General features: G+C 38.7%; 1 protein-coding gene across 3 annotated transcripts in view; it reads right to left on the bottom strand.

Annotated features, from left to right (window-relative positions):
* The window catches only part of PTPN14 (protein tyrosine phosphatase non-receptor type 14), a 116,094-nt gene that overhangs the window by 66,544 nt on the left and 23,665 nt on the right, over window positions 1-25,885 (bottom strand). For all 3 annotated transcript variants that reach the window (XM_051612977.1, XM_051612979.1, XM_051612978.1), the window contains exons 2-3: window positions 9,058-9,383; window positions 1,255-1,424 (exon numbers count right to left, since the gene is read on the bottom strand). In XM_051612977.1, the coding sequence (XP_051468937.1) occupies window positions 1,255-1,424; window positions 9,058-9,231 (344 nt within the window). In that variant the 5' untranslated portion in view covers window positions 9,232-9,383. The remainder of the gene's footprint in view (window positions 1-1,254; window positions 1,425-9,057; window positions 9,384-25,885) is intronic.

Below are 25,885 nucleotides of genomic sequence, written 5' to 3'. Positions count from 1 at the left end.
ACAGAACACTTCCGTCATTTTGACTCCACGTTAAATAATCCTGAAGGAAAGGTACGAGGCTTCCCTCTCCCAGTGCCTACAAAGCAGGAACATGCAGATACAGACAGTTCAGTCTATTCCAAAGGAAATTTAAGTTTTGTGATGCTTTCAGGCCACTGTTCGTCTAGAATTCTGCATATAGAATAGTCAAGGGACTGCTTGACAGCTGTCATTTGAAAAATCTTATCTTTTGGATCATACCCAATTCAACTCTCCAGTTCAGTATTCAGAAAAAAATCCTGTAAAATACACAATCTGCCATATTAAAAAACAGTTCACATCTTGCACATCTTATAGAATTAGAGCCATTCTTTCTCCACTTTTTATACATCTTATTTAGACATGATGAGCACACAGTGAATTTCAGTTTGCAGCAACAACACTTTTTTTTTTTTTCCAGTGGGGAAGCATCTGCCACCCTATATCACTCACCCACTTAGTCCAGGATATACCTTTAGTTGTGCTGATGCAACTTTGGTCTAGAGCAAATAAATAATTTTGGTTAAAAAGAAAACAAGCCCACTCCTTTTTGGGTGAGGTGGGCTTTTTTTTTCCTCTTCTTTTTTAAAATTAAATTTAAATACAGCACAGATGTACAAAAACCACACAGTGATGTGGTTTCCAAGAATAGACCCTCAAAACAGTTGCATTGTTATAACTGCAGCACAGGGCTCTGAATAAAAGAGTAATTCCCACTGAAGTTGTTTGCAAAGGTGCACTCTGATCATCATTAAAGGACTAATAACCCTCTAACAATTTTAATCCTTTTGTGAAGTGTGAGGGGAAAAGTCAGGAGTGGGATGGGCAACACCCTGAAAACATTCCTAAGTTCACTTTCAGCAAAGGACAGGTAGACATAAGAATAATAAACTGAAACTGTATATAGAGGTCTTTTGTTCACAGCTTCCTTTTAATCAGTAGAAGGTTACAGACAAAGAGTATAGTCACTACGCACCCTTTTAAAATTAATGTCAGGTTTTTAAACATTATCTATTATTGGTCAGGTACAATCATCCACCCATACTGCCTTTTTTGTGTGTGTGTTTTCCAAACAGATACAAGCAGTGACTTCTCAAACTTTTTCCCATTTAGACAATCATCAGGAAAAGAAAGAACCAGATGATACCTCAGCAAAAACTGAATGCCAGAAGCAGAGCAACTGTCTGTTCCCTCCCAACTGTATCACAACAGTGTGAACAGAAGGAAACCACATACCTTGTTACCTCCTGCTGCAGTCGGGAAACGCTGGGCACATAGAACATCACTCCAAAAAAAAGCAAAGGCTCATTGGCAAATTTGTCCAGCTGCTTCTTCAGAGGCTTTTCCAGTTCAACCCAGCGGGCTTGCTGGCTTTTGCTGAGAAACCAAAGACCGAAGTAGTGAGTCTAGATAAAGAAAGAAAAAAGTGTCAGTTTACCTTTTTCATACCTGTGTATGTCTCAGTGGCTGGTACCTCCTGTACAGGACACATGGGGCTGGTGCTGGTGAGGAGTAATTAACAAGAAAGTTTTCAGAACTAGAGCATCAAATAATACAAACTGGTAATAAGCAGCTGAAGGACTAGCCAATCCATCATGAAGAATTCTATCAAAAAGCACGCAAACCACTGTATTAAACACACTGATCTGATATTAATATTTGAGTTAATATTAATGGCATGGGCTTCAACAAGGTCAAGTGCTGGGTCCTGCACTTGGGCCACAACAACCTCAGGCAATGCTACAGGCTGGGGAAGTGTGGCTGGAGAGCTGCTGAGCAGAAAAGGACCTGGGGGTTCTATTTGACAAGCGGCTGGCCCAGGTGGCCAAGAAAGCCAATGGCATCCTGCCTTGTATTAGAAATAGTGTGACCAGCAGAAGGAGAGAGGTGATTGTCCCCCTGTACTCAGCACTGGTGAGGCCACACCTGGAGTATTGTGTCCAGTTTTGGGCACCTCAATTCAAGAGAGATATCGAGGTGCTGGAGCGAGTACAGAGGAGGGCAACGAAGCTGGTGAAGGGCCTAGAGAATACATTTGATGAAGAATGCTCGAAGGAGATGGGAATGTTTAGCTTGGGGAAGAGGAGGCTGAGAGGAGACCTCATCAGTCTCTACAACTACTTGAAAGGTCATTGTAGAGAGGCTGGTGCTGGTCTCTTTTCACAGGTAATTAGTGGCAGAACAAGAGGGAATGGCTTCAAGCTGCAACAGGGGAGGTTTAGACTGGACAGCAGGAAAAAAAAAAATCACAGAAAGAGTGGTTAGACACTGGAATAGGCTGCCCAGGGAGGTGGTTGAGTCACCATCCCTGGATGTGTTTAAGGGTCGTTTGGATGTGGTGTTGGTGGATATGGTTTAGGGGAGAACTTTGTAGAGTAGGGATGATGGTTGGACTCGGTGATCCCAAGGGTCTTTTCCAACCTGAATAGCTCTATGATTCTATGATACAATAATTAACAGCAAGTACTGTGACTGCAGATCTGAAGAAAAGATTAAAAAAAAGTGGTCACATTTAGCAAAGGAACTAATCCATCAGTTGCTTAGAATCTGACTGTAGCCCTATCTGTAAAGTTCATATCAACATCATCTTTTTTTTTTTCCTTGTTATTTCAGCTGACAGCATCTGGAGATTTCCAGCAATGCCTTCAATATAAAATACAACTCTGCAGTAACACTCAAATGAATGAAACAGAAACTGATAGGAATTTTTGTGGACATCATGCAGATTTAGGATCTGAAAGTGGAATAATTACTATTTCTGCATATTTCTCTCATTTTATTTCAATAAACTTTCTTGGTGTTTAATCTAACTGACTTGCTATACAATTAAAACTTGCCAGTAGTTCCCACTAGATTAGATTAGCCCTAAAACAAATAAAATACTTATATTCTTGCTATAGTTTAGCTTATCTGGGTAATAATCCTTCCACAGGCAATCACAATCCTTCATACATGGCACCACATTTTAAAGACAAAGAATGGAAAAACCTCTATTTGCTGTTTTATAAAGATTTCATGTGAAAACATTTTTCATACATTAAAAATCAACCATCAAATTAAATCAACTATCAAGATTTCACCACGTGGATTTCCCATATGTTCATTCTTTTAAATAAAAAAATCTTCAAAAGCAGAAAAAAACCTGCAACCATTACACTTTGCAAAAGCTACCATCAACAGCCTGTTTCATTTTGGTGAAGGTCCTTCTTTAAAAACCATTGCATGTACCATGACTTACCATACAGCGCAAGGGCAACTAATGCAATATTAAAAAATTAAAATGCTTAGAAATGACAACAAGCCAGAAGAAGCAACACTGTCCTAAGTATTCTATAGCTGAGGGCATGCAAGAGAGAACCGTACGCAAAACATCTGAATTGGAGTGCAGGTGTATTTACTTTAGGGTCTTATTACGTACATATTTATTTTCAACTTTGGAGAACATCCAGACTAGCATTTAACTAAGGTGATAACTAATTCAACCCAATTCCTTAATTAAGCCTGAGAAGCCTGCAGTATAGCTTGAACACTGCTCAATCAGTTTGGTACAATGAAACAATTAGTTCTTTTTTTGAAGAGAATCAATCAGTGTAGTATTCGTCTATAATGTAGAGGTATTTTAAATCAATCAATCAATCCATCTCCCATAGGATAAGATGGACTGATACATGTCTACTTTCCCTCTGTAGTAATCACTAGAAAAAAAAAAGTTCTGATGAGCTCACCATGATGGTAATTAGATTAAAATGAAGGTGGGAGGGACAGTGGAGACAGCAAAGGAATGGGATTCATGTGAAGGCAGAAAAAAGCAGTGATTTAACTGCCTCCTAAGGGAAAACTTTTAATGCACAAACTCTTAAAAAATCATGGCAGGACAGCTCATCCTCAGCAAAAAACAGTGCAGAGCTGTGAAAACAGATCTTCCATATCACTTTAAAAAGTAAACATTCACATTACCTAGAACCCCAATTTGCAGTGTCAAGAGCTTGTAAATCATGTAGCAACTAAAATGATTTGGAGTCTGAAGTCTAAAAGAGCTATTCAGGGGGCTTAGGGTATTGCAATTAAACAGTTCAAATGACCCAAATGCCTCACCTTTGAGTGGAAGCAAAGGGACAACAAAAATTTAGATTTGCTATGGTAGAAAGGCTCTTCAAGTACCAAACCTAGAATACTGAATCACTTTCAAGGAATAAGAAGTCAAGGGAATGCAATGTTTAAGCTTCTAGACTACAGCAGATACAGTGGACCAAACCATGGCAGCATGCATTTCACACAACTAAAAGACTTTTGCTGGAAAGCAGATTGGAGAGGATGGAGCAACTGCAGATGAAGCACAGGGACTGAAGGGCAGAGCTCAAGTCACAAACACACATGTCAGAGAGACAACCAATGCAGTTATCTGAATATCAACTCCCTGTCACCAGGAATTTTACTTCTTGAAAGCATTAGCATTTTTTAGCAACTCACACCAGGAAAGACATTGTAGCTACTACTGCAAATGCCTGAAGAGACTCTCCCCTAGGAACATCAGGAATTCTCAAACAGGAACAAGAAAACATGGGGCCGGAAATGGCTGGACCATCAGGTTCAGTGTGCTGTGACCAGGCATATGACTGTCCAGAGGGCCTTACAGAATTTGAGTCCTGTGTTGCCATCCACTCCAGCCCATAAAACATTCTTACCTCACAAATTAGATGACAGGGTAGAAAAACAGGATCTTTCTCTCTATTAGCAGCTATACAAAAACTAGCTTGATACCAAAAGCTGGTCTGTTTGATCGTCTCTACAAAGTGAACCACTGACTTCACTCCAGTTCTCATTGAATAAATATCTATGCCTAGAAGGCTCTGAAGTAATACGGCTGCTCTGGCAGGTAAATTAGCAGTCAAAGTGGCAAAGAAGGTGCATGATGCTTACACTTCTACTAAAATAAAGCAAAATAAATTTTAAAAAATCCTTATTCTGGCCACAGTTGACAGACTGGTGATATCTATTGAAGGAAAGCTTTTCATAACACTAAAGGTCTGCACACAGATCCATTCTCCAGACAAAGAGCTTCAGTTGCTAGTGCTCTTGGTCTGCTTAATCCACAAATACACTAAGAGCTCTGTTACAAAAGAGTTTACATTATTTTTTCTCAATGTTTTAAAATTTGTCTTACCTACAACACATGACTTCATACATGGTACAAGGGAAATTGGCTTACAGTCCTCCAGAACTGCAGCCCTCTGCTAAAGCAGCGGACAAGAAGCAGAGCACCTGCATGCCCCAAAGGCACTACCTGAAAAGATGATCCTCAAAATACGGTGAATCAGAAAAGAAAACTGGATACATAAAACCTGTGCTGAGAAGTCTTAAAAAAGATGACATAGCTGTCAGTTCAGGAGGCAACATGATCATTCTGGACTTGGACTTAGCTATACTCCCAAGTCCAGAGCTGCCCGTGTCTATATGTTGGGCAAAAAGAATACAATTGTCAACAAAAGGAGATGACAAACACTTACTACACAGCAAATTTCACCCAAAGAGATCCAACGAGACAGGCTTGGTGTTTATTAATGCACTTACACAGCCAACTAAATATTTATCCTTAAGAAAGAGGCAGAGTTCCAGCTCCTCCAGGCAAAAAAAGCATCAAATCCTGCTATCCTGGGGCACTTGCACAGCAGGGAAGGCACCCTTTGCAGCAGTCAAATGTTCTTAGAAGGTCTCTTGTCCAAGCTCTGCCTGAACCCAGTCCCAGCTTTGCTGGCAAAACATGTCAAATCACACCAAACTTTAAGGCAACCTGGCTGCTGAACACAGGTTTTCAGTCATGCCCTACGAGGAGAGGATACCTTCTAAGGTACAAAAAAAGGGTCAGATTGGCAGCAAATTACCACCTCTGCACAGCAATCAACATCTGCCTGCTGTCCTCCTGCTCTGGTTTGGGTTTTGCAGCATCTTAATGCTGGAGGTACCATTGTGAAACTCAGCTCAAAAGAATAATTTTGGTTGGAAAACACCTTCTTGCCACCCTCCCCCCACTCTGCCCCACCTTACAATACACTAGAACATTCAATCATTAATGTTTTTATTTATTTTATAAAGTGAATAAAGGAGAAGAAAAAGAAGAAAGAGACATGAAGTCTCAACATATTTGTACAGATTACTCTGCTATTTCTAGCAGGTTCCTTTAGTCTCACTTGAAGGGGAAAATGCCATCATAGTGAGGAAAAAAACCCATCTTTTTATAATCTGTGCACATACATACAAAATTATAAAACTACTCTTCTGACCTTGTCTTTCCTCCTTTTCTCTTTCTCCCCTCTTCTTGCCTTTACTTTTTACATAATGCTGTCATAAGAGCTCATGTTATTGGAACTGGTAACTGTTCAACTAGAAGACCTGATGCTTTGGCAACAGCTTTGCTGAAAAGGATAAAACCAGATTTTACAGTAGTTACATACCTACACTTTCTAGTGACCTATTCCTGAACCCTGACTCAGTCAGGGAGGGAGCTGCATTCCCCAGAGATCAAATAGAAATATGCATAATCCACTAGATACTGTTTTTCAGTCATGTGTGGTATAATGATTGACAGTCCTTCACAACAATGCATACAGTGATCTCCAACACTTTTGCTTTTTAGCAAAAATCTGTTCCTAAAACAAAGGTAAAAAGTTGGGTACACCTGGGGTTTATTTAAATATAAGACCAAACTAAAGCATCAAGAAAAAAATGGATCTTTACTTCTAAGAGAACACTTACTCTTACCTGAGACTGCATGGAGGAGAGGTTGGCAGTGCTTTTCTCTCCTGAACATTTAAAGCAGCAATGGATGCTGCCAGAATCAATCAGGAAAACAAACAAAAAACTAAAGCAAACAAACAAACAAAAAAAACAAGACAAAACAAAATAAACCAACAACAACAAAAAAAACCAACAACCCACCACCAAAAAAAAAACACCAAACAAGACAAAACAATCAAATAAAACAAAAAAAATCACACATGCAAAAAAAAACTACCCAAAAAAACCCCACCAACAACTTCTGTCAAAAAATGCTGTACTGTTGAAATCTGAACTTTACAAAATTGGTTCGATGTTGCCAAAACTTTGTGTAGAAAAAAAGCGGGGAGGGTGATGAAAGCAGGGGAAAGTGTTCCAACAACATCAAAGCATTCTGTTCTGTGTTGTTAAAATATTTTTGATCTCAAAACACCAACTTTTTGTGCTGACATAGATCTTTTTGCATGACACAAATAATTTTGAAAATGAAAAAAGCCAAAGCAACAGAAAACCCCCATGAAATTGAACACTGACCAAAACAACTTCCTTTGCTACTCTACTGCCCAATCTCTTTTCTCTGGAAAATTTTGAAACTTCAGGCTTTGTTCCAAAGTGGAACAAAACACGTTCTGAAATAACAAAATGCTTTATGGAAAAGAATGCAAACCCACTGACGGAGCTATTGTTCACAAATGCAGGTGGACCTCCAGAGAGAATCATTAGGTCCCAGACTTCTGCTGCACCAACTAGATAAGCCCTTAAGCAATATGAGGAGAATCACTTCATTCATTTCACTCCTTTCTACACTGGAAGAAAAGGAAAGGACCTTACCTCTCTGTATGGACACTCTAAAGCATCGCCAACAGAAATTAAAAAAAAAAAATTTAAAAAGGGAAAAAAGTAATTAATGGGAAATTTTCATCTGTAGAAGGGGAGGAGGAAGATGATTCTATTAAAATACACATTAAAAAATTATGAAAAGTCACTATGCAATATTCTGACTCCCTGCCCTATTCCTGCCTGCACAATTTCCTGACTATTCTGCACACACACACCCTTCTTTCATTCTTTATCGTAATTTATGTCCAAAAAGGAGTTTTTGTTTCATTTTCATCTGCACTAGTTAGTTGTATGTTGCATTCCAGTTGCCACCATTACAAAGGGCCAACAAATGTAAGACACTGCAAGATTGTTATTTGTCCCAGCTGTGCTTGCAGAATGCATCAACCAGGATGCTTCATAGCATCACAGAATCAAGCCTGGAAAAGACTTTCAAGATCATGAAGTCAGGCGTCCACCCTACAACCCCTAACCACTAAACCATCTCCTGAAACACCATGACTACTCATTTTTTTGAACACCTTGAGGGACGGTGCCTCCATCACCTCCCTGGGCAGCCTGTTCCAATGCCTCACCACTTTTGCGGTGAATAAATTTTTCCTAGTATCCAATCTGAACCTCCCTTGGCACAGCTTGACCCCATTAAACCCCAGTTGGGTGATAATGCAGCAATTTCCAGGCAATGGTTTTCAACTTGTGGTTTGCAAAAAGCCTAGAAGTACAGATGACACACGCAATGAGTTCACAGAAGTAAAAAAAGAATTTGTCCCATGCACATTGGAGAGAGATTTCTAAAATGGCATCAACACTTTAACACTGCAGCAAGAATTCCAGTCTTTAATAGAGTAAGGGTTTCTTCAACCTTTTCAGAAGAACTGGGAATGTAAAATAAGCCTTTCAGAGTTTCAGATGTGAAATATTTCAGTTAAACAAAAGGAAGAAAAACCCACCATCCTCAAACTGTTGCTCCTGCTATTAACGCAACTGTTGCTCCTCCCAGTACACTAGCAACAGGAACATATTTATGTGAAGAAGGATATTTAAAAGCCACTGGTCTCCTTCCCACTGGTGTAATTCAACCATCAATGTTGGTGAAACCAGGGTTACACTCAGATAAAAGTTACTGTCACTGGGCCCTTGGCATCCCAGTTCAGAAAGTAACACGCATCACTTTCTAAGAAAAGGAGAAACCTCACATTGTATTACAAAGAGCTCACAAAGGTATGATGGATGAGCAACAGCACAAAACCCCGAGTGCTGTTCTGCCTTCAGTTTTCATGCAACCGGAACATGTTTGTCCAAGCTCCAGCTGCTGATCATATCTGGCCAGCTCCAAGAATAACATGACTCAAACGAACAGACTGCCTGAGCTAAAAATGTGTCAAATTATACAGTGACAGATGGTCTTTCTTGGGTTACTCTTACCTCACGTAATTCCAGCCTCTGAGCGACAGCTTCCAAGCACTCCTGCCCTGTGCTCTCCACGGAGAGGGTGCACTCGATGACATTGCTGTCCAGCAGACGGATCCTTGTCACAAAGCAGTTCTTGCTCAAGACGTTGTAGCGTCTGGTCCGTCGCAGTTTCAACCCGAAAGGCATGGCTGTTGGCCTGGAAGGTCACCCCTTCCCTGTACTCTTCTGAGAGTTATCAGCACACTTGTTGACTTGCCTTGAAGACTTCTTCAATTGGCACTGCTCTCCTCCAGACACAGAGGTAGCTGTCCATTCCCAGGGCAAGCTTCAAGGGATTCCTGCAAAATACATATAAATAAGTAGAGTTAAGTGTGAAGTGAGACATTCCTAAAGATCAGTGGAAAAGAAAAAAACGTTAAGAGTCACAACTAAAACTGTAAAATAAAAGCCTCCTCACACAGGAACGTCAGGCACTTACTACAGCTCCCAAAAGAACACCTTATACAACAAATCTTTCAAAATTCTATTTTGGTGCTGAATTTAAAACACAGATTTAATTGCAAAGCTGTTCTTTGAGAAGCTCAGTAGAAACAGCAACTCCACAGGGCAAACATCCAGAGGTGCTAACTCTCCCACCATTACCCACACCACAGGGGTCTATAACAATCTTCAAGTTAAATTTTGGTGCCCTTGGGCCAGCTTTGAAAGCTTGCTTAAAAAGCTAAGAAATAGAGGCATTTAAAAGAGGTGCAGTTTTGAAAGAAGAAAGGCTGGTTGCAGTCAACAGGAAATGCAGGCGCTCAGCACCTCTGAAAAATCAAACTCAAAGTATGCATGTGAAAGGCAAGCAGCATCCAAGCCATTTCAGAGAAGGCCCTGCTGAGGCAATCCCTGACATTTTGCTCACTTTCAGATCCACAACAATTCTGCAATTCACCCTTTCAGGTGGAATGAGTAACTCCAGGAGTAGCTGCCAGAGACCAGGATAAAACCAAGTGGGAGAAAGAGAACCCATATTCTAGATGCTGTTTCTAATTACTATTCCTAAACTCTATCAGGGACACATGCAACCGTTAAGCCAAAACACAAAGTAGACAGAAGAACCAGATTTACAGAAATAATGACATTTAAGTAGCTATGATCCTCATCTCTGAGATCTACTTTTATTTAAAGAAGAAAAAAAAAAAAGAGTTCAGTTAGGAGAAAGTTCAAGCTAAAACAAAACAAAGCATTTACACTAGCATACCCAGCTTTAAAATGTCACTTTTCACCTGCAGAGAGGATTGAAATAAAAAGCAAATTACTTCCTGGTTTTGTTTTACTGTTCTGGAAAAAAATGGAGGGACACTAATGTTGGCATTTAAAAGTCCATTTCTCTTAACAAATAGTCCTGCAAATGAAAACTAGCTCCCATTTCCTTGCTTCTTAAGAGAAGCAACAGAAAGCACTGCCAGCAGAGCATGCATCATTTAGCTGGATGTAACATTTCAAACGGATAGTACATTGCTCACATGTATCATTTGGCATAGAACAGCATGAATCAGTTATTTTCATTTTTTACTGAACACAGTTGCTATGGAGATTATTAGAAGCAGACCGATTGACTACAGTGATTATCTAGAAACAACTGTCATATATTTGATTAAGTGTATTTTCCAAAGTCAGTATATCTTGACATTTATCAGGGGGCTAAAGTGACACAAAATAAACAAGCAAACAAAAAACCCACACACACAAACAGAAAACCACAAGCAACCTCTCACTGCTTAGGTGTGCAACTACCCTGATAGTCCCAGAGAAAAGCCTAGAGACTTTGAAAAGGGTCCATCTATTTGACTGAAGTGCAAACAAACCTATCAAATTCGCTGCTGTAGTTTAATATCCCATTTCTAACTTCTGTGGGTACAGACATAATGTACTATTTTCACAGGACTGCCCTAGAGATCTGTTATACCTTGCATCACTAACATCAGAAGCCATCCACGACACATGAATACACCCTCGCAACAATCTAATGAGGCAGGGACCTGTTAACCACAAAAGAGGAATTGAAACCAACATTAGCGACTTTGTCCAGCATCACTTTGAAAAAAAGCAGCTAATCTGTATACTAAAACACCATGCTATAGCTTTAACCCTAGCCAACTATTTGGCAATCACCTTGCCTTCCCACCTATCCAAAACTGTATCTCAAAGTTGGAAAATGGGAAGAATGGAAGGAAATTACAAAGAAGGAAGGGTGTGGAGGACTGTATCTTATCAAGGACAGCATTTTTGTTCAGTCTCTGGGTAAACCAGGACATATGGAGAGTTTTAGCTAGCCAATTCAATTTAAAAAAAAAAATAAAAAAAATCTTATCTTGCAGTATTGTTAGTTGCACACATTTCCTTGCAAAACATGAGCCACCCTCTACAGTAATTTTGTAGTTAATAGTAGCCTAAAGATGAAATCAATATTAGTAAAAATAAAAAAAAGTGATTGGCTTTGCTCACCAGGCCCACTGAACACTACAGCTATCGCAGGATAAGCCATCCCAGAAGACTTGTGTGCAAACATAATACTCTGGAATAAACCCACCAATTCCTGTGTAACAGAAATACCAACATGGATTGCTAATTAATTACTCTAAGTTAGATATGCTCAGGTAAACAAGACAAATATTTCCTCCATTTTTTGAGAGGCAGTAAAATAAAAGCAGTTTTTCCTCAATTCTGCCAAGGGCAATTAGCCAGCATCATTTTCTAAAGACAGAGAATACAAATGGGTCCACAGATACACTTTCTGTAACAGGGTTTGGTTTACTTTTTCATTTCACACTTAAATTAGTTTCCAATTAAAGAACAAATTCGGATGGTGAGGCTGGGAGTTTAAACTGGCTCCAAGTGGTCCAGCCTGTAACAACTATTAATGCCCATGACTAACTTTTTTGTTCACACATCTTTTGGATGTTCCACCAACTTCTGACTTGGATTTTCTATTAAGCTGACACTCAGAAAACTTCTAGTGAGCTTTCTAAATCAAGTCTCAAAGGCTCTGGTCACTTACAGGTTCTTAAAACAAACAGTATTTAGCTTCTTTATGTTTCCTTAATCTCAAAAGCACCAGGAGTATTTATTTTTATCCACAGTTATTCCATAGAGAACTCAAAAAAGCAGAAGACTGGAGGATAGAAAAGTTTTGGTCTTTCAAATGATCTTTCCCTACAGGATCTCCTTTCCCTGTTTAAAGAGCTGACAAGGAGCAGCAAGGTCCCTAACCAAATTAGCCAAACCATACAGGTGTTCACAACAGTCCCCTCCTCAAACTCTGAGAGCCCCTGGCTGATCTGAAATGCAGGTCTCAGACCTGTGGGCAGAGGGTGGAGTGGAAGGCCCAGGTGAGGCTGGTCAGAGCAATTAAGGCATACAGGTGCACTCAGGGTCCCCTCCGCCAACATAATTTCCAGGTGCAGAATCAGGCCAGCAGAGTACTCTGACTGCATTTTAAACCTTTAACACCTTTCAGCACGTTCATTTGACAGGTGAACTTCATTTTGCAAAATATTTAATCTCAAAACAGTATGATAAAAAATGTGTCCAAAACATACTATCAAAACAGATTTTTGGAAAAAAAAAATCTATCACAAATGCAGTTTCACCAGTGCAAAGATGAAGAAGTAACTGTATTAGTGAATTCTTGGTAAAGTTTAATATTCTTGTGTTTCAGCAAATCCAGGGGAAAAAAAAAACAACCAAACACAAAAAAAAAAAAAAACCAACCACCACAACAATCCAATTCCTTTGCTGTCACAGACATTGAAATCCTACTTCTTATTTACTTGAAAGGCATATGGATAAAGTCAATGGCTATGGGCAACACAGGGAAGACTGAAGATGGAAAAGAGAATAAAGAATGAAAAGAGATTTGACACAGAATAAAAATAACTTTTAGCCGGCCATCTTATTTCAAGCACAATAAAAGTTCTCCTACCAGCTTTCACTAGAAAGCAGCTTAAAGAGGGAGCCTGATATAAACCATCTGTGTTTCAGCTCAAGACATGCTCACTTATCTTACTCAATACTACACGTGGAAGTAACAGCATATAGCCTGTGCAAAAGCAGCAGATATGGATATATCATCTCTCCAAAGGTATTTGATTTCCCCACAACACCTCTGCATTTTGCAATGGGAGAGAGAAGAACACTGAACATTCTTGCAAGAAATCCTTCCCTGTACAAAAGAGGTTTCAAGAGGTACCACTCCCACATCATTCAGCAACAGAATAGTAATTCATATATAGAGGTAGTAAAAACAAGACTTATCTCATATAACCAAGAATATCTTCCAAGCACAACACTGGGCACCAAACTGAAACACCTTCAAGCAGCAGATAGCACAGCTGTAGTGGTTTAGGGAGAAAAACACTTATGACCTGGAGCTGTAACACTACCTATTAGCAACCAGCATTCTTAACTGGCCAGTCCTGCATGAAGAAGTAGGTCAGATTCACACTGTGATATCTAATTCAGAACTGCTTCTGATTTTTAAGAGAAAACTTGGTTAGTTTCTGTATAAAATATAAAAATCTCCTGAGAGGGTTAAATTACCTGATGCAGATAAAAGCTTGTGCCTTTTCAAAACAGTTTATTGGGTTTTTTTACAAGACATTACATTGAAACTTGGTCAAGCCATTACTACACAAAAAGCAAATAAATGAACATTTCACACCTTTTCCAAACCTAAAACCAAAAGAAGCCAGAAATATTAAAAACTTTTCCTTCACTCTTGCAAAGTCAGCTGTGGCTGGCCAAGTTTTTTTGTTAGTAGTTTTAAAACACAGGCTGAAGGGAGCAAGGGAAGTTGCTAGGTGTTTCATGAGGAAGAGGCCATATGGCACAAGTTGCTTGGGGTGGTGAAGGGCACTGCATCAGTCACAGGGCATTCTTCTGCTTCCTTAAATTTACCTGAAGACCAGGTAAGAAGAAAGAGTTATAAATAATTAAAGCCAAGATAACTCTCAGGACATTTCCAAGCATGTGACCTGCTTCTCTATTACAGACTTAATTTGTTCAATTGTAGCACGTTCAAAGCAGCGTAAAAAAGAAATATAAAAGGATCTGATATGAAATTCACTTAAAGCAGAATGCTTTCTCTCACTTCATTTGCTTCTGTACGTAATTTCTGAAACTCCAGGAAGAAAGTAATTACTGGCAAACTGCAGCCTGTATTTACCAACACCCCATGGCACCCCTCCAGCATTCCTAGCACTGCAGGAGCAGTAGCACACCTAGCAGAAGTATGTAACCCTGGGCTGGGCAGGAGACCGCAGCATTTGATGTAAGCTGCAAGTGGTGTGCCAGCCTACAGTTTTAAGGGAAGAATAAAAATAACAGTGTATGGGAGACAGGACATCTGGCACAGTCCATCTCTATCAGAGCTCTGTCTACAGGTGGACATTTCTCCCTGTGAAACAGCTTTCTCTCCTTTGATTGCTCTCATGAGAGAGTGTCATGCAGATAGAGCATGGCAAGGAGTATTTCCGTACCTGACCAGGTGTATGTATCTCACCCAATTATGGGTGGAATTTCCATAAAGCCTGATAAACTTTCATAAGTCAGATTCATCACTGAATAGATGAAAGGGGTTTTTACTCTTACAGAATACAAACCTTCTGCTGCAAGGTCACTGTTTTCAGCTACTTGTTTATACAGTCCCCGGCAAGACAAGGACCTCACCCACAGGCATTTAAATCTTTAAAAACTCTTTGGGGAAACTCAAGTGTTACCCTAATGCTATCACCTCTTTATTGTGGGGAAAAAGAGCCAAATCATACTTGCATTTCATTTTTATAACTATTACAATATTCTATGCAGAAATTTTAAGTCTCTAAGCATCTAGAGGTCCCATACCTGTGTGCATGAACAGATGCCAAGCACTCTCTAGGACACTCAAAGCATAAGACAAGAGCTACTTGTACTACTACTGTGTGTCACCAGACAACAATGCAGTGTCCAAACATCAAAAATTGTTTAGCATTTCTACTTTCCCAATTCTATCACACCTTCTCCTTCTCAGGAAGATTTCCATTTTCAATCAGATTAATCTTTGTAGTAACAGACTTTTTGTATCTAAGTTGTCATGTGTTTTTACTGTAGCGCATGTCGTCAGATTCTGCTTTCAGTAGATGAAATAAAACATCTAGATAAGTTGAAATAAAGTCAAAGGAATCACTCAAATTCAGACCAATTAAAATTCTACCCTTTCTTTCCTCTCTTTTGTTGCAACACCTATTAGAGTATGTACTCACTGCCTCTGAAGTGCATAAATCTTAGTAGATGCACCCTTTGTTATCTCCATCATCTGGTGCTGATAAAGCACCACTCTTTTTGTGTAAAAAAACCCTTCATGTGCACTCAGAAAACAGTTCTATGGAGTTTTGTGGATGCTAATCTATCAGGCAGACAGCTAATTACTGTTCTGCATCAAGATGAACAAGTACCAAATATTTTTGTGGATCTCACTAAGTCAGTGTTGGACAGTCTCTATCACAAAAATTACTAGAACAGGCTGCCCAGGAAGGTGGTGGAGCCACCATCCCTGGAGGTGTAAAACAAACAGGTAAACGTGGTATTTTGGGAGATGGTTTAGTAGTCACCGGGGTGTAGGGCTGACGGTTGAACTTGATGATCTTGAAGTCTTTTCCAATCTTAATGATTCTATGATTCTAACTATGTGAACTTCCCAAACTGCAAATCAGCACCTTATCCATTACTTGCTTTCTCATTGCTCCAGAAAACCCTCAACAATTCAACAGGTCTTTATAATGCAACTACTGATGAAGGACCCATTTGAATTAGTGTAAGCATTCCAGTTAGGAGTGACATCTGGATAAAGTAACATCTCTAAAAGAACCTGGGTTGCCATTGTGGACAGTTTTAATCCACAAGATGATAAGTAATGAAGCTGGAGATTTTACCACTCACTTATTCACCTTGTAGAACTTCATGCTCAAGTTGAAAAACAAAACCAAACTCCAACTACAGATCCCAGTAGTCTTCCTTTCTGAGTAGGAAATGCTGCCTGTGTCCCATGCCAGGTGTCTGCAGCAGCTCCACCTCCCTGCCATAGCAGGGTTTATCTCCTCCTGCTACAACAGTTAACCATTAACCACATTCTCGCACCTTGGTGATATTATTGCAAGACCCAAACTTAGACGCAGCCAAAAGCCATCAGTGCCTGGACGGCACCAGTCCAAGGATGTAATATATATATATTATTTTTTATTTTATTTTATTTTTTTTATGCAAGGCAGTCTCATCTAAGAGCTCACTACCACCAGAAATGAGAGAGAAGTCCTGCTTCCCCCTGTTCCCCCCCCAGCCTTTTTTTTTTTCCTTCCCCCCTCCCCCCCCTTTTTATTTTTTTTCCCCCTCACCTCTCAATCCCAGAGAGTATCAGCAGAGCTTGTCTTATACCAGTTTGAAAATCTGCTGGGACACAACTCAGAAAAGGAAGAATAAGAGTGATTCTGGCAGTTGGTCAGAGCAGCTGAGCAGTTTGTGAAATCACAGCCCAAGGAAGGCTCCTGGGCTCAAAAGGCAAGGGTAGTCCCCAGAACACATTCACATTGGCCTTGTGTTTTGTAAAGCTTTGTTAGAATATAAAAGTTACCTTCTCCAAAACAGCCAGTTGATTAAAAATGCACTTCTTTTTTTTTTTTTTCCCCAAAAGAAAACAATTAATTCCTTAATTGAATGTCCATAAGAGGAGTTAAAATTGCAAAATCTAAATGGGTTATCTACCTTGACAAATCATTCAGAAGAAAAGTGAGACCATCATTTCAGTATTTTGGCACATCCTTCTTTCAGACCTGGTACTACAGCTATTCTCTAAATGCCACCCTTCAGAAAAGGCACAGGGTCCTGTATCTTAAATGTTTACTAAACACTTCCTAGCAATTAAAGATCAGCAAAACCTAACCATTATTGTAAGGGTCAACTACTTAAAATCAATTCTATCCAAGTACCTTAAAACCTCTCAGAGAATTTGAACAGATTCTTCACTTCTTGTCCTGAAATTACTCCACTGGCTACCATCAATAGCAACATAATATCAGCACCATTTACTTTTTATTTCAGTTAGTCACCTTCACCAAAGGTTTACAACTCCTGACTACAGGAGATTACATTTCCTCCTAAATGTGATAGGTAAGCATGCAAAACCACTATAATAACAGCAAAGGATATGCTTAGTAAAAACCACAGAAAAACTTCTTACAGTGTGTTTTCATTATTCTCTCATGTTACAAAGACATGAGTAAAACTCCAAATAAAAGTTCCAAAACCAGGATAACATGAAGAGCAGAAGCAATTAACTCCAATAGAGGCAAGTAACTGAAATGGATACGGAGTAAAATTATACACCCCACTGCATTCACAGTAGTTAAACATACACTAGCACAAACCGCTTGCAGTTGTTCAAAATTTTCAAGTGATGCAATAAAAGGTTTGTTAAAAATAAAAATTAAAAAGTTCAAACATCACCTATCCTGCTTTAATGAAAAAATACCTATTTTCAAGAGCTGACTGCAGATTCACTTCTGTATTCAGATTTTACAATGGGGCAGTGACAAGAGAGCACTTTGAGATTAAGAAGCAAATAGCCACAATGCTTGTGAGACTGCAAGATCTGCCTGCAGGTCATTGCCTGAAGCAACTCGTACCTGCACACTTACATTAAGAACAAAATATTATCCAGTTTCTTGAAGTTCGAAGCAACAACCTGCTTCCCCTGAGAGGCTCAATAAATCCCATTCAGGTATTGGATAATGAACCAGAACAAGGTAATGAAGGAAGTGTCTCTTTGCTGATCAGCAAAGAGACCAAGTGCGATGGGATGCAGGGAGGACAGGGAGTGAGTGAAAAACAAATATACAAAAAGCAGGCATGCTGCACATCCTAACCCACAGACGGGCACATTTAGTTACATAAGCAGATATTTCATACAAGATCATAACATGAACTTTTGAACTTCCATGGAAAAAAGCCTCTCCGCTACTCAACACATTAAAACATCAATGCTACAAAATGCTGAAAAAAAAATTCCTTCATCTTCTATCAAAGGAGGATTATATTGTGGGTACATGCATGAAGAAAGTAAATCTGTTATCTTTACTGAATATAGGCCTTGATATAAATCATGCAGCCACAGTCTATGAATAACTACATTTGTTTCGGCAGCAAAACACCTCATCTGAAATACAGGCTAGCTGCCGGAAATGAGCTAATGGTACTTTCTGTATTAAAGGATTATTTTCCAGTGCCTACTGTGTGGGCTTAAACACTAGCCTGAAACAGTCAAAATACTTAGAAGGAAGATTTATGGCTGAAGGGTGGCGGGGGAGGGGGAAGAGGTAGGGGGGACCTTCTTTGAAGTGACTGACTTCTTTGACCGGTGTCTCAGAATTACAACACTACAAAAGGACCCCTCTCTGTGAGCAGCCCTCTGCCTTCTTCCTTCATCTCTGCTGCAGATCGTATTGATAAACAAGATTTGAAAACAATTACCTGGTTATCACGGAGCTGAATAGCACATAGGAACTGAGATACTATTAACAATAGATGTCACATGTTTTTCTAATAATTTTTAACAGGGAAATTCTTACACCTCAAATACCACTCACATCATCAATATGAATCCTTCTGCACTAGTATGTTTTTCAAAAGCTTCCAAAGGAGCTTGGGGGAAAAATTATGAATTTACTTCCACGGCATTCCAGTAAAGTTATGCTAACTGCATTGGCAGAGGAAGGAATTGGTAGAAACTGTAGTCCCATATTGTCTCCTCATACAAAAGTGTAACTTTTCTTTTTTAGCTGTAACAGTGCTATAACAGATAAGTTTAGATTGGCTGCTGTATTTCGTCTAACATTATTTGTAATTAATTCTACTCAAGAGAACAGCTTTGCACTGAAGGACAGTAAAACTGTATCCGTTTTAGAGTGTAAAATATGAGTTGCAGCTTTATATACAAAACCACTGTAATAAATTCCAAAAAACTGTGGCATGCCATTCCTTGCTCAGTTCTCATAACAGTGCTTCAATAAATGCTTTAAACCTTTCCTCATAAGTCTAGACAAAATAATTGCCCTTTACACATGATGATAGCTTTATTTGGAATCATAGTTGAGGTTATCAGCTTTTAATGAGATTAATGCGTAATTCTTATTACCTGACCCTATTATTGAAGGTACTTTCATTATAACACTTCAGAGAGAAAAAATGTTTTGCAGAAACTTTTACTTGGTCATAAGATGAAAAGAAATTCTTCTTTAAAATAAACCAGCTTTGTTCCTTGGTCAGATTAAACTACTTTTATGTTAACGTTCTAGGATACAACTGGAGCAACAAAGGCCAAAACTGACTTGTCCCAGCTTAAAAAACATACTTGGTATATTAAAATGGAGAGATAAAAGCATTAACATCTAACATAAACAATTTCTTATTTTGCTGGTTTTTACAAGCAATTCAGATCTAAAATAGAGAAGTTAGTTTGATTTTCAGTTCTCATGTGAAAAACAGTAAAGGTATTCCAAATTTAAGTTGCACAATTTATGAAAGAAACCTAGATCTAAACAGAGCTTGCACAAAATCAAAACATCTTCTGTACGACCACAGGTAGGTGTATTTGTTGTATGTGTATATCAAAGAGGCACAAATAGGCCTTCGATCCATTGTAGTGGCCACTGAAGTGCTACTGATTGCAAGCAAAAAATATTATTATACATAGATTATCTAAGGTTTTTTTTCTTATTTATAAGTACCTAAACCTAAACACCAGAACAGAAGAGGGGAGTGTAAAATAAAAAATGGTTAAATAATCTCTCTGTACATACCATATACAGTTCACATTATTGGACTTGGAGAAGTCTAAGGAGATGAGGTATCTCTAACATTTATGCTCAGCATTAACTGGAATGCAGGGAAAAGCAAGAGAAGAAACCAGGAACAAAAATAAAATGACTGGAGAAAACCATGCAGTACTGCCCTTCCTGTAATTCTGTCTCTGGTTAGCAAGTTGGAAGCATCTCATTTGTCTAACTCGAAGCCTGATGTTCACATTCCTCTGCAGCTTAATGTGGACATGTACAACAGATCACACACGTCTTAAAGGAGCCAAATGATTTAGCACAGCAAGCCCATGAGCTATGAGACAGATAGGAAGAAACCTTATGTTTATGTCCACTTAAAGAAAATTAAATGTCAGTCTTCAGTCCTACCTGTCCTGAAGTAGGCAATGCCATATGGATGCACCAGTTCTATTAAACAAAAAAAAGTAAAACCTGTCCTCTGTTGTGAAGACACTCATGCCTACTGAAGTGCTGTTAAGTATGTCCACCGTTCCTGTGAAATCAATTAACCTGCACCCACACAACATGGGAGAGTCACATCTCCAACCACAACCTTTCTAGACCCAGTGCTGAACGGCAACAGGATGAACAGAAATCAAAGGGCCGACCAAAATGTGGTACCAGTGTGCATTTTATTCAACAATGTACCTGAAAGACCAGTCTACGGTAACACAATTTTTTATGATGAGAGAACAACAAGTTGCTGTATGTGATGAAATAAAAAAAAAAAATAGCTGACTGCAGCAGACCAATGCACAATGCTGTCTTACAGCAACATCTACGGCTAAGAAGGCAGCAGTGTCTGTGGAAGGGAAAGAGAAGCGCTTCCCGCCAAGCAGTCAGGGCACTGCGATTCCACCCGAGCTGTTTATTACTGCTAAAAGTTCAGCCTTTCCATTTGCAGAGACATGGCTCTGAGACAAACTTGCCAAGAATTTACAAGTTTGGCTTTTTTATAAAATGATTAGCTGTGCTTTTGAAAGAGTTACTAAGGACCAAAGGGTCACAGGGTAATTATTTACAGAACTGATGCCAAGGATGAAGTGACAGATAAAGCCATTACAAAGACCATGCGAAGTAAGGAATGAGAAACTCCCACAATTTGTTGACAGTCCCTGTGAAGTGTGATTCAGCTCAAAGATAGCACCAGCTCTGCTCTTCCCTGTTGATACTGAAAGACTATAATGACAATACACATTTGACTCCAAACTTTCAGTTCTCCAAGTTCCTACTGGAACTACTTAGGAAGAAATAAAGAAGAAATCAAACCCATCATACAGCAGGCATCATGAAAAAGTGACATTGCCTTGCTTTGGTTTGGAAAGGTATTCAGCTCAATTATGGCAGAATTGAAGCATTCTTGTTCAGCTAAATAAAGGCTACAGAACAAACCACTATCCCACACTCCAGCCTAAGGAGGGTTTATAACCTGCTCTTGTGGGAGGAAGACTGGACACAGCAGAGGCAGCCTTGACTCTCCAAGAGGGAACAAGATCACTGGAAAAGAGTTTTAAGTATCCTCACAAAATAAAGCACAGCTCATACCTTCCCCAGCCACTCCATCCCACACTCCCTCCCCCCACCAGAATACAGGACGCTCAGTCCAAAAGTATTTTCAGTGCCTAAATATAACACAGGCATGCACACAGCATAAATAGGAGAATCCTTCTGAAGGTCTGTCTTCAAAACAACTTCCATTTCTAAGTAAGACTAAAGTTCCAAGTCATATACTGGCATGTCAAATTCAGGATATCCTTGTAAGAATAATTCATTTATTGTTATTGTACCTGGCTATTTTTATAAAGTTTCTGGAAGCAAGAATCATGAAATGTGCTTAAATGACTACACATATACCTTCATGTTTCTCTTCAGTTGCAAGCTAAGATTTAATGGAATATGGTCATACACTTACGGCATTTCAAAACATTACTTTTTACTGGCAACCACTGATTACATACTGCTATATTTTTTCAGCCTTTTTTCTAAACTTTGCTAAATAAACTTGTCAGAGTAAAATACAGCTGGCCCTTAATGCTGCAGTTTATGCCAAAAGTAATATGAAACTCTTAGAATCACAAAGCCTAGAATTCAATTGGAAAAATAATACTGCAAAATATCCAAACAAACATTACAATTGTACCACAAAAGTGCAAGGAAAAAAAAAAAAAAAGTGAAGTTTTGAAGAAAGACTAACTGGTAAAAAAATACAAAACAAAACAATAAACGCCCCCCCCAAAAAAAACCAAACCCAAACCCAAAACCAAACCCCAACCAAATCAATTAATAAGCCCTCACAGAGAGAGGGCTCACAGGGAATCCCATAAAGTCACAGAAAAAAAATCTAAAACCAAGAATCCTGCTTCTTGTTATAATCTTTCTACTCCATCAGGTATTCTGGTAGAGGAAACCAACCATCATTATTTTCCAAATAAAGTGCCACTGGGGACCATTAAATGCCACGCTATGAAAGGATTTGTTCCTCTTTCTAACCGCATTATCCTATCTGAACAATCAGCTCCTGCAGGACACAGCAGTTAGAGCTTTTCACAGCTATCAGAAGCAGTAACCCAGCTGCACCACTAATAACCAGCAGTGAATTTAACTCTTAAAAGTGACAGGTATCTTCAATTCTTACTGGAGCAAGTGCGTGCCAGCTTGGGAGATGTACCATTCTCACATCAGCTACTCATGAGAGATGAATTTCAAAATCCTTCTTTACTACCTCTAAGCACTCAAGTAAACCAATCACTTTAACTGGGAGTAGGATCCATGCACTGGCAGACATGTCTTCTGACAGTGACAAGGGCAGCACAAAATCTTCTACCAGGTTTTCACAACTGAAATTAAAATAAATTAGTAAGTAGAACCACATGACCAAGTTCATATTGCAGGATCCTTATTCAGGTCACTGGACTACACAATGTTTTGCTTGCTGGTAAGACTCAAATAGCACCCTCTCCTATAGCACCCTCTCCTTATCATGAGGTAACAAAGTATTCAGCCTTAAAGGAAGGAAAAAAAAAAAAAAAAAAAGTTTGTTTTTTAAGTTAAAGCAAAAATTTAGTTTGCAGAGAGGAAAAAACCCATCCCCTTGTCTGACATAAAGTGGAGAGAATGAGGAGAAAAAAATAGAGGTTGGCAAAGATAAGCGAAGAACACAGAAAACATTCAGTGCAGACAGAAAAGGGCAAAATACTTTCCAGCTGTTGGCCAATTTGTACAAGTTTCAAAAAGCGTTCTGAAGAAGTAAAGCAGTGGGTGGCATTAATCCCATGTAACACACATAAGCTATAAGACTAGATCCTTCTCCTTTTTTTTTTAGAGAGCTAGTAAAAAGCCCCTCTAACTCATCTAACTTGTGTTCTAAAAAAAAATAAAAAAAAAAATGCTCAAAACCCTGAGAATTATACCACTGATCAAAAACAAAGCCAGAAACCATCTCAACCCTTCTTTATCTTTTAGCTCTTTCAGTGTAGCGGTCCAGTGTAACTACTTACCCATTTTCAGGAGTCATGCTAATTAATTTATGTGGGTTATCATTTGAGAGCAGATTAGAGCAATTATACCATTGAATGAAAATAAATTCACATTAGCATATCACTATCAATTCCTGAAGGTTCACTTCTGTTCATCTAGTCCCTCACAGAAGTGAGAATGATATATTAGTGTTTAGATGTGAAAAATACTACAGTGGTTTCAAGAAGCCGAGAAGTGAAGCTGCTCATTTTGAAATCTAGACAGTCTGCCAGCCTAGATGTCAAATAGCTTCCCAGTTTCTCACTTTGCTTTTCCTTGGAATGGCCTTTATGCATCTTAAGGGTTTCTAGAAAATAAAACACTTTTCTAGCCAAGAAAAGTAATAATGTACTACATTATTTCTTACCACTACTACAACTACCTGCGGAGTCTTAAGAAATTACAAACACAAAACAATACCGTCTGGGATCTTGAGAACTGAAGGAAGATGTTCCAGCAAGAAGACCTAATTAAAGTATAGCCCACACAGTTGAGGAGGTTTGAACACCCTCTTCCAGCTGGAGAAACAAGACAGAAATGACATAAGAGTGGTAATAAAATTATGTGCCTTAGTAGTATCCCATATATAGTTAGCTCCCCTGCAAAGGGTGGTACCCTGAATACCGCACAATGAAAACAGGAACAATCTGACTATAGACATTAGTGTAAACCTGCTTCTGCAAGTATTGTTTCCTTCTACAGAACAAAGTGAAATACTCCATGTAACATTTTATTCTCCTGTAAATGAATAGAGCATGCAGACTTCTTGTAGTGGAACTTTTCTTTTCCGTATGCAATTTAAAATGCCAAGTTTAAACAGAGAAAAATATTATATGTATCCATGGATATCTAATTTTAGAAAGACAAACAGTTCTCTTGCTCCAGCAGTGGGGAAAATGATGGTAAGAAACAAACAGTTACTACAAGTCATTTGGAAAGGAACTATGACAGTGCACAAGATGAGCAGAAGGCAGTAAGGACTGAGCTAGACAAGTGCCCATAAATGAAATGAGGCTTTTGTGGGCTCCACATCTGAAGTAGACTGACTACAGTCAAAGCCATCACATCTTATTGCCAACTTGATATGCAATTTTTCTCAAATGGAAAAGCTTTGAGAAGAATAATGCCTTTTGAGCCTTTGCAACCATTTTCAAGCCCTATGCCACATTAGTAAGCACTGAATTTGGCATTATGGCTCCATGAAAGGAGCTGTAATGTCTTTATGCAATTTATACACATTTTTTTTCCCTAAAGTCATTGTGGTTTTGGCTTACAGCATTTGGCCAGAAGTCTTCAGAAACTTAGCTGGGAGGTTTTCGTATCTAGGATCTGAAGAACAGAGTGTCTAGATAGTTTTAGTCCGTGCAAACACACCTCCATCATGTATTATAGTTTCTGCAACCAAAAAGGAGTAAAACCCAGTACCTGAAATATACAAGGAACATCCCAAGGGAATTTAAAAAATAAAATTATATATATATATATATATATATATACACACACAAGAGACAGTCACCATTTGTTTCTTTTCTAAGAAAAAGGCAAGTCATGTTTTTCAAAACAAATACCTGGCTATAATTGTAGATGGTCCAGTAAGCAGGCTGCAGATCTGCTTGAGCAAGCAAACTACCCAGGAAATATGGGAAACTACTAGTAAAGAGTTCTCTAAAATCAAAAAGTAGAATTCTTTTTATTTTTAAAAAATTAGAACCGGCAACACAAAAGGTACTGTAGAGAATACATTTTCTGTTGACACGAAGCTACAAATAACCATTAGAGATGCACTGTTTCAAAATATTTTGGATACTAAGTATAAATTCATTCCTATTCTAACTGTAAAAACAAACAATGCCTGCTTGAATTTTAATGTTTGTTTTCTATTTTAGTTTTAGGCAACATAATAAACATATGGAAACCTTAAAGAAAAGTATTTATGTTCACTACAGAACACATTGTTTCTCTATGAAGAGGTCCCAGTAAACAACAAAGGCAAGCATCTAAAAAGAGAAAGTGGATAAAACCCAGTATATTATAGGTTCTGGAGCAAGAGCCTGGACTTCTTAGAAACAGAGCACCAGTGCTGGAAAACCGATGCCAAAACTACGATATGAAAAGGCTCTTATATTTATCTTAAGAAGCTCTTACAGGTAGTAGCACTCTCATTATTAAAAGTCACTCCACCACTAGCAAAATGTATTGCTGTCAATAGAATTCAGTTCCTCAAAATTAGGAACTCTCTAACTCACAACTGAGTTAAGCTAGTTTCAATTATGAACAAGCTTTACAATTCATATCTACCTTCAGGTAGTATTATGCAATTTATAAAGCACATTCATTCTTTAACTATATTACTAACAAAATCCATAAAAACAAGAACTGCTACCGCACCTTCAAAACTGAAACGTGCCTTGCTTTTCTGATGTCTTGTCCAGAAT

The sequence above is a fragment of the Apus apus genome, chromosome 3 (assembly GCF_020740795.1).
Source record: "Apus apus isolate bApuApu2 chromosome 3, bApuApu2.pri.cur, whole genome shotgun sequence".
Classification (NCBI taxonomy): Eukaryota; Metazoa; Chordata; class Aves; order Apodiformes; family Apodidae; genus Apus; species Apus apus.
The sequence above is the reverse complement of the archived record's forward strand: the minus strand, read 5'-3'. Positions and strand labels throughout refer to the sequence as shown.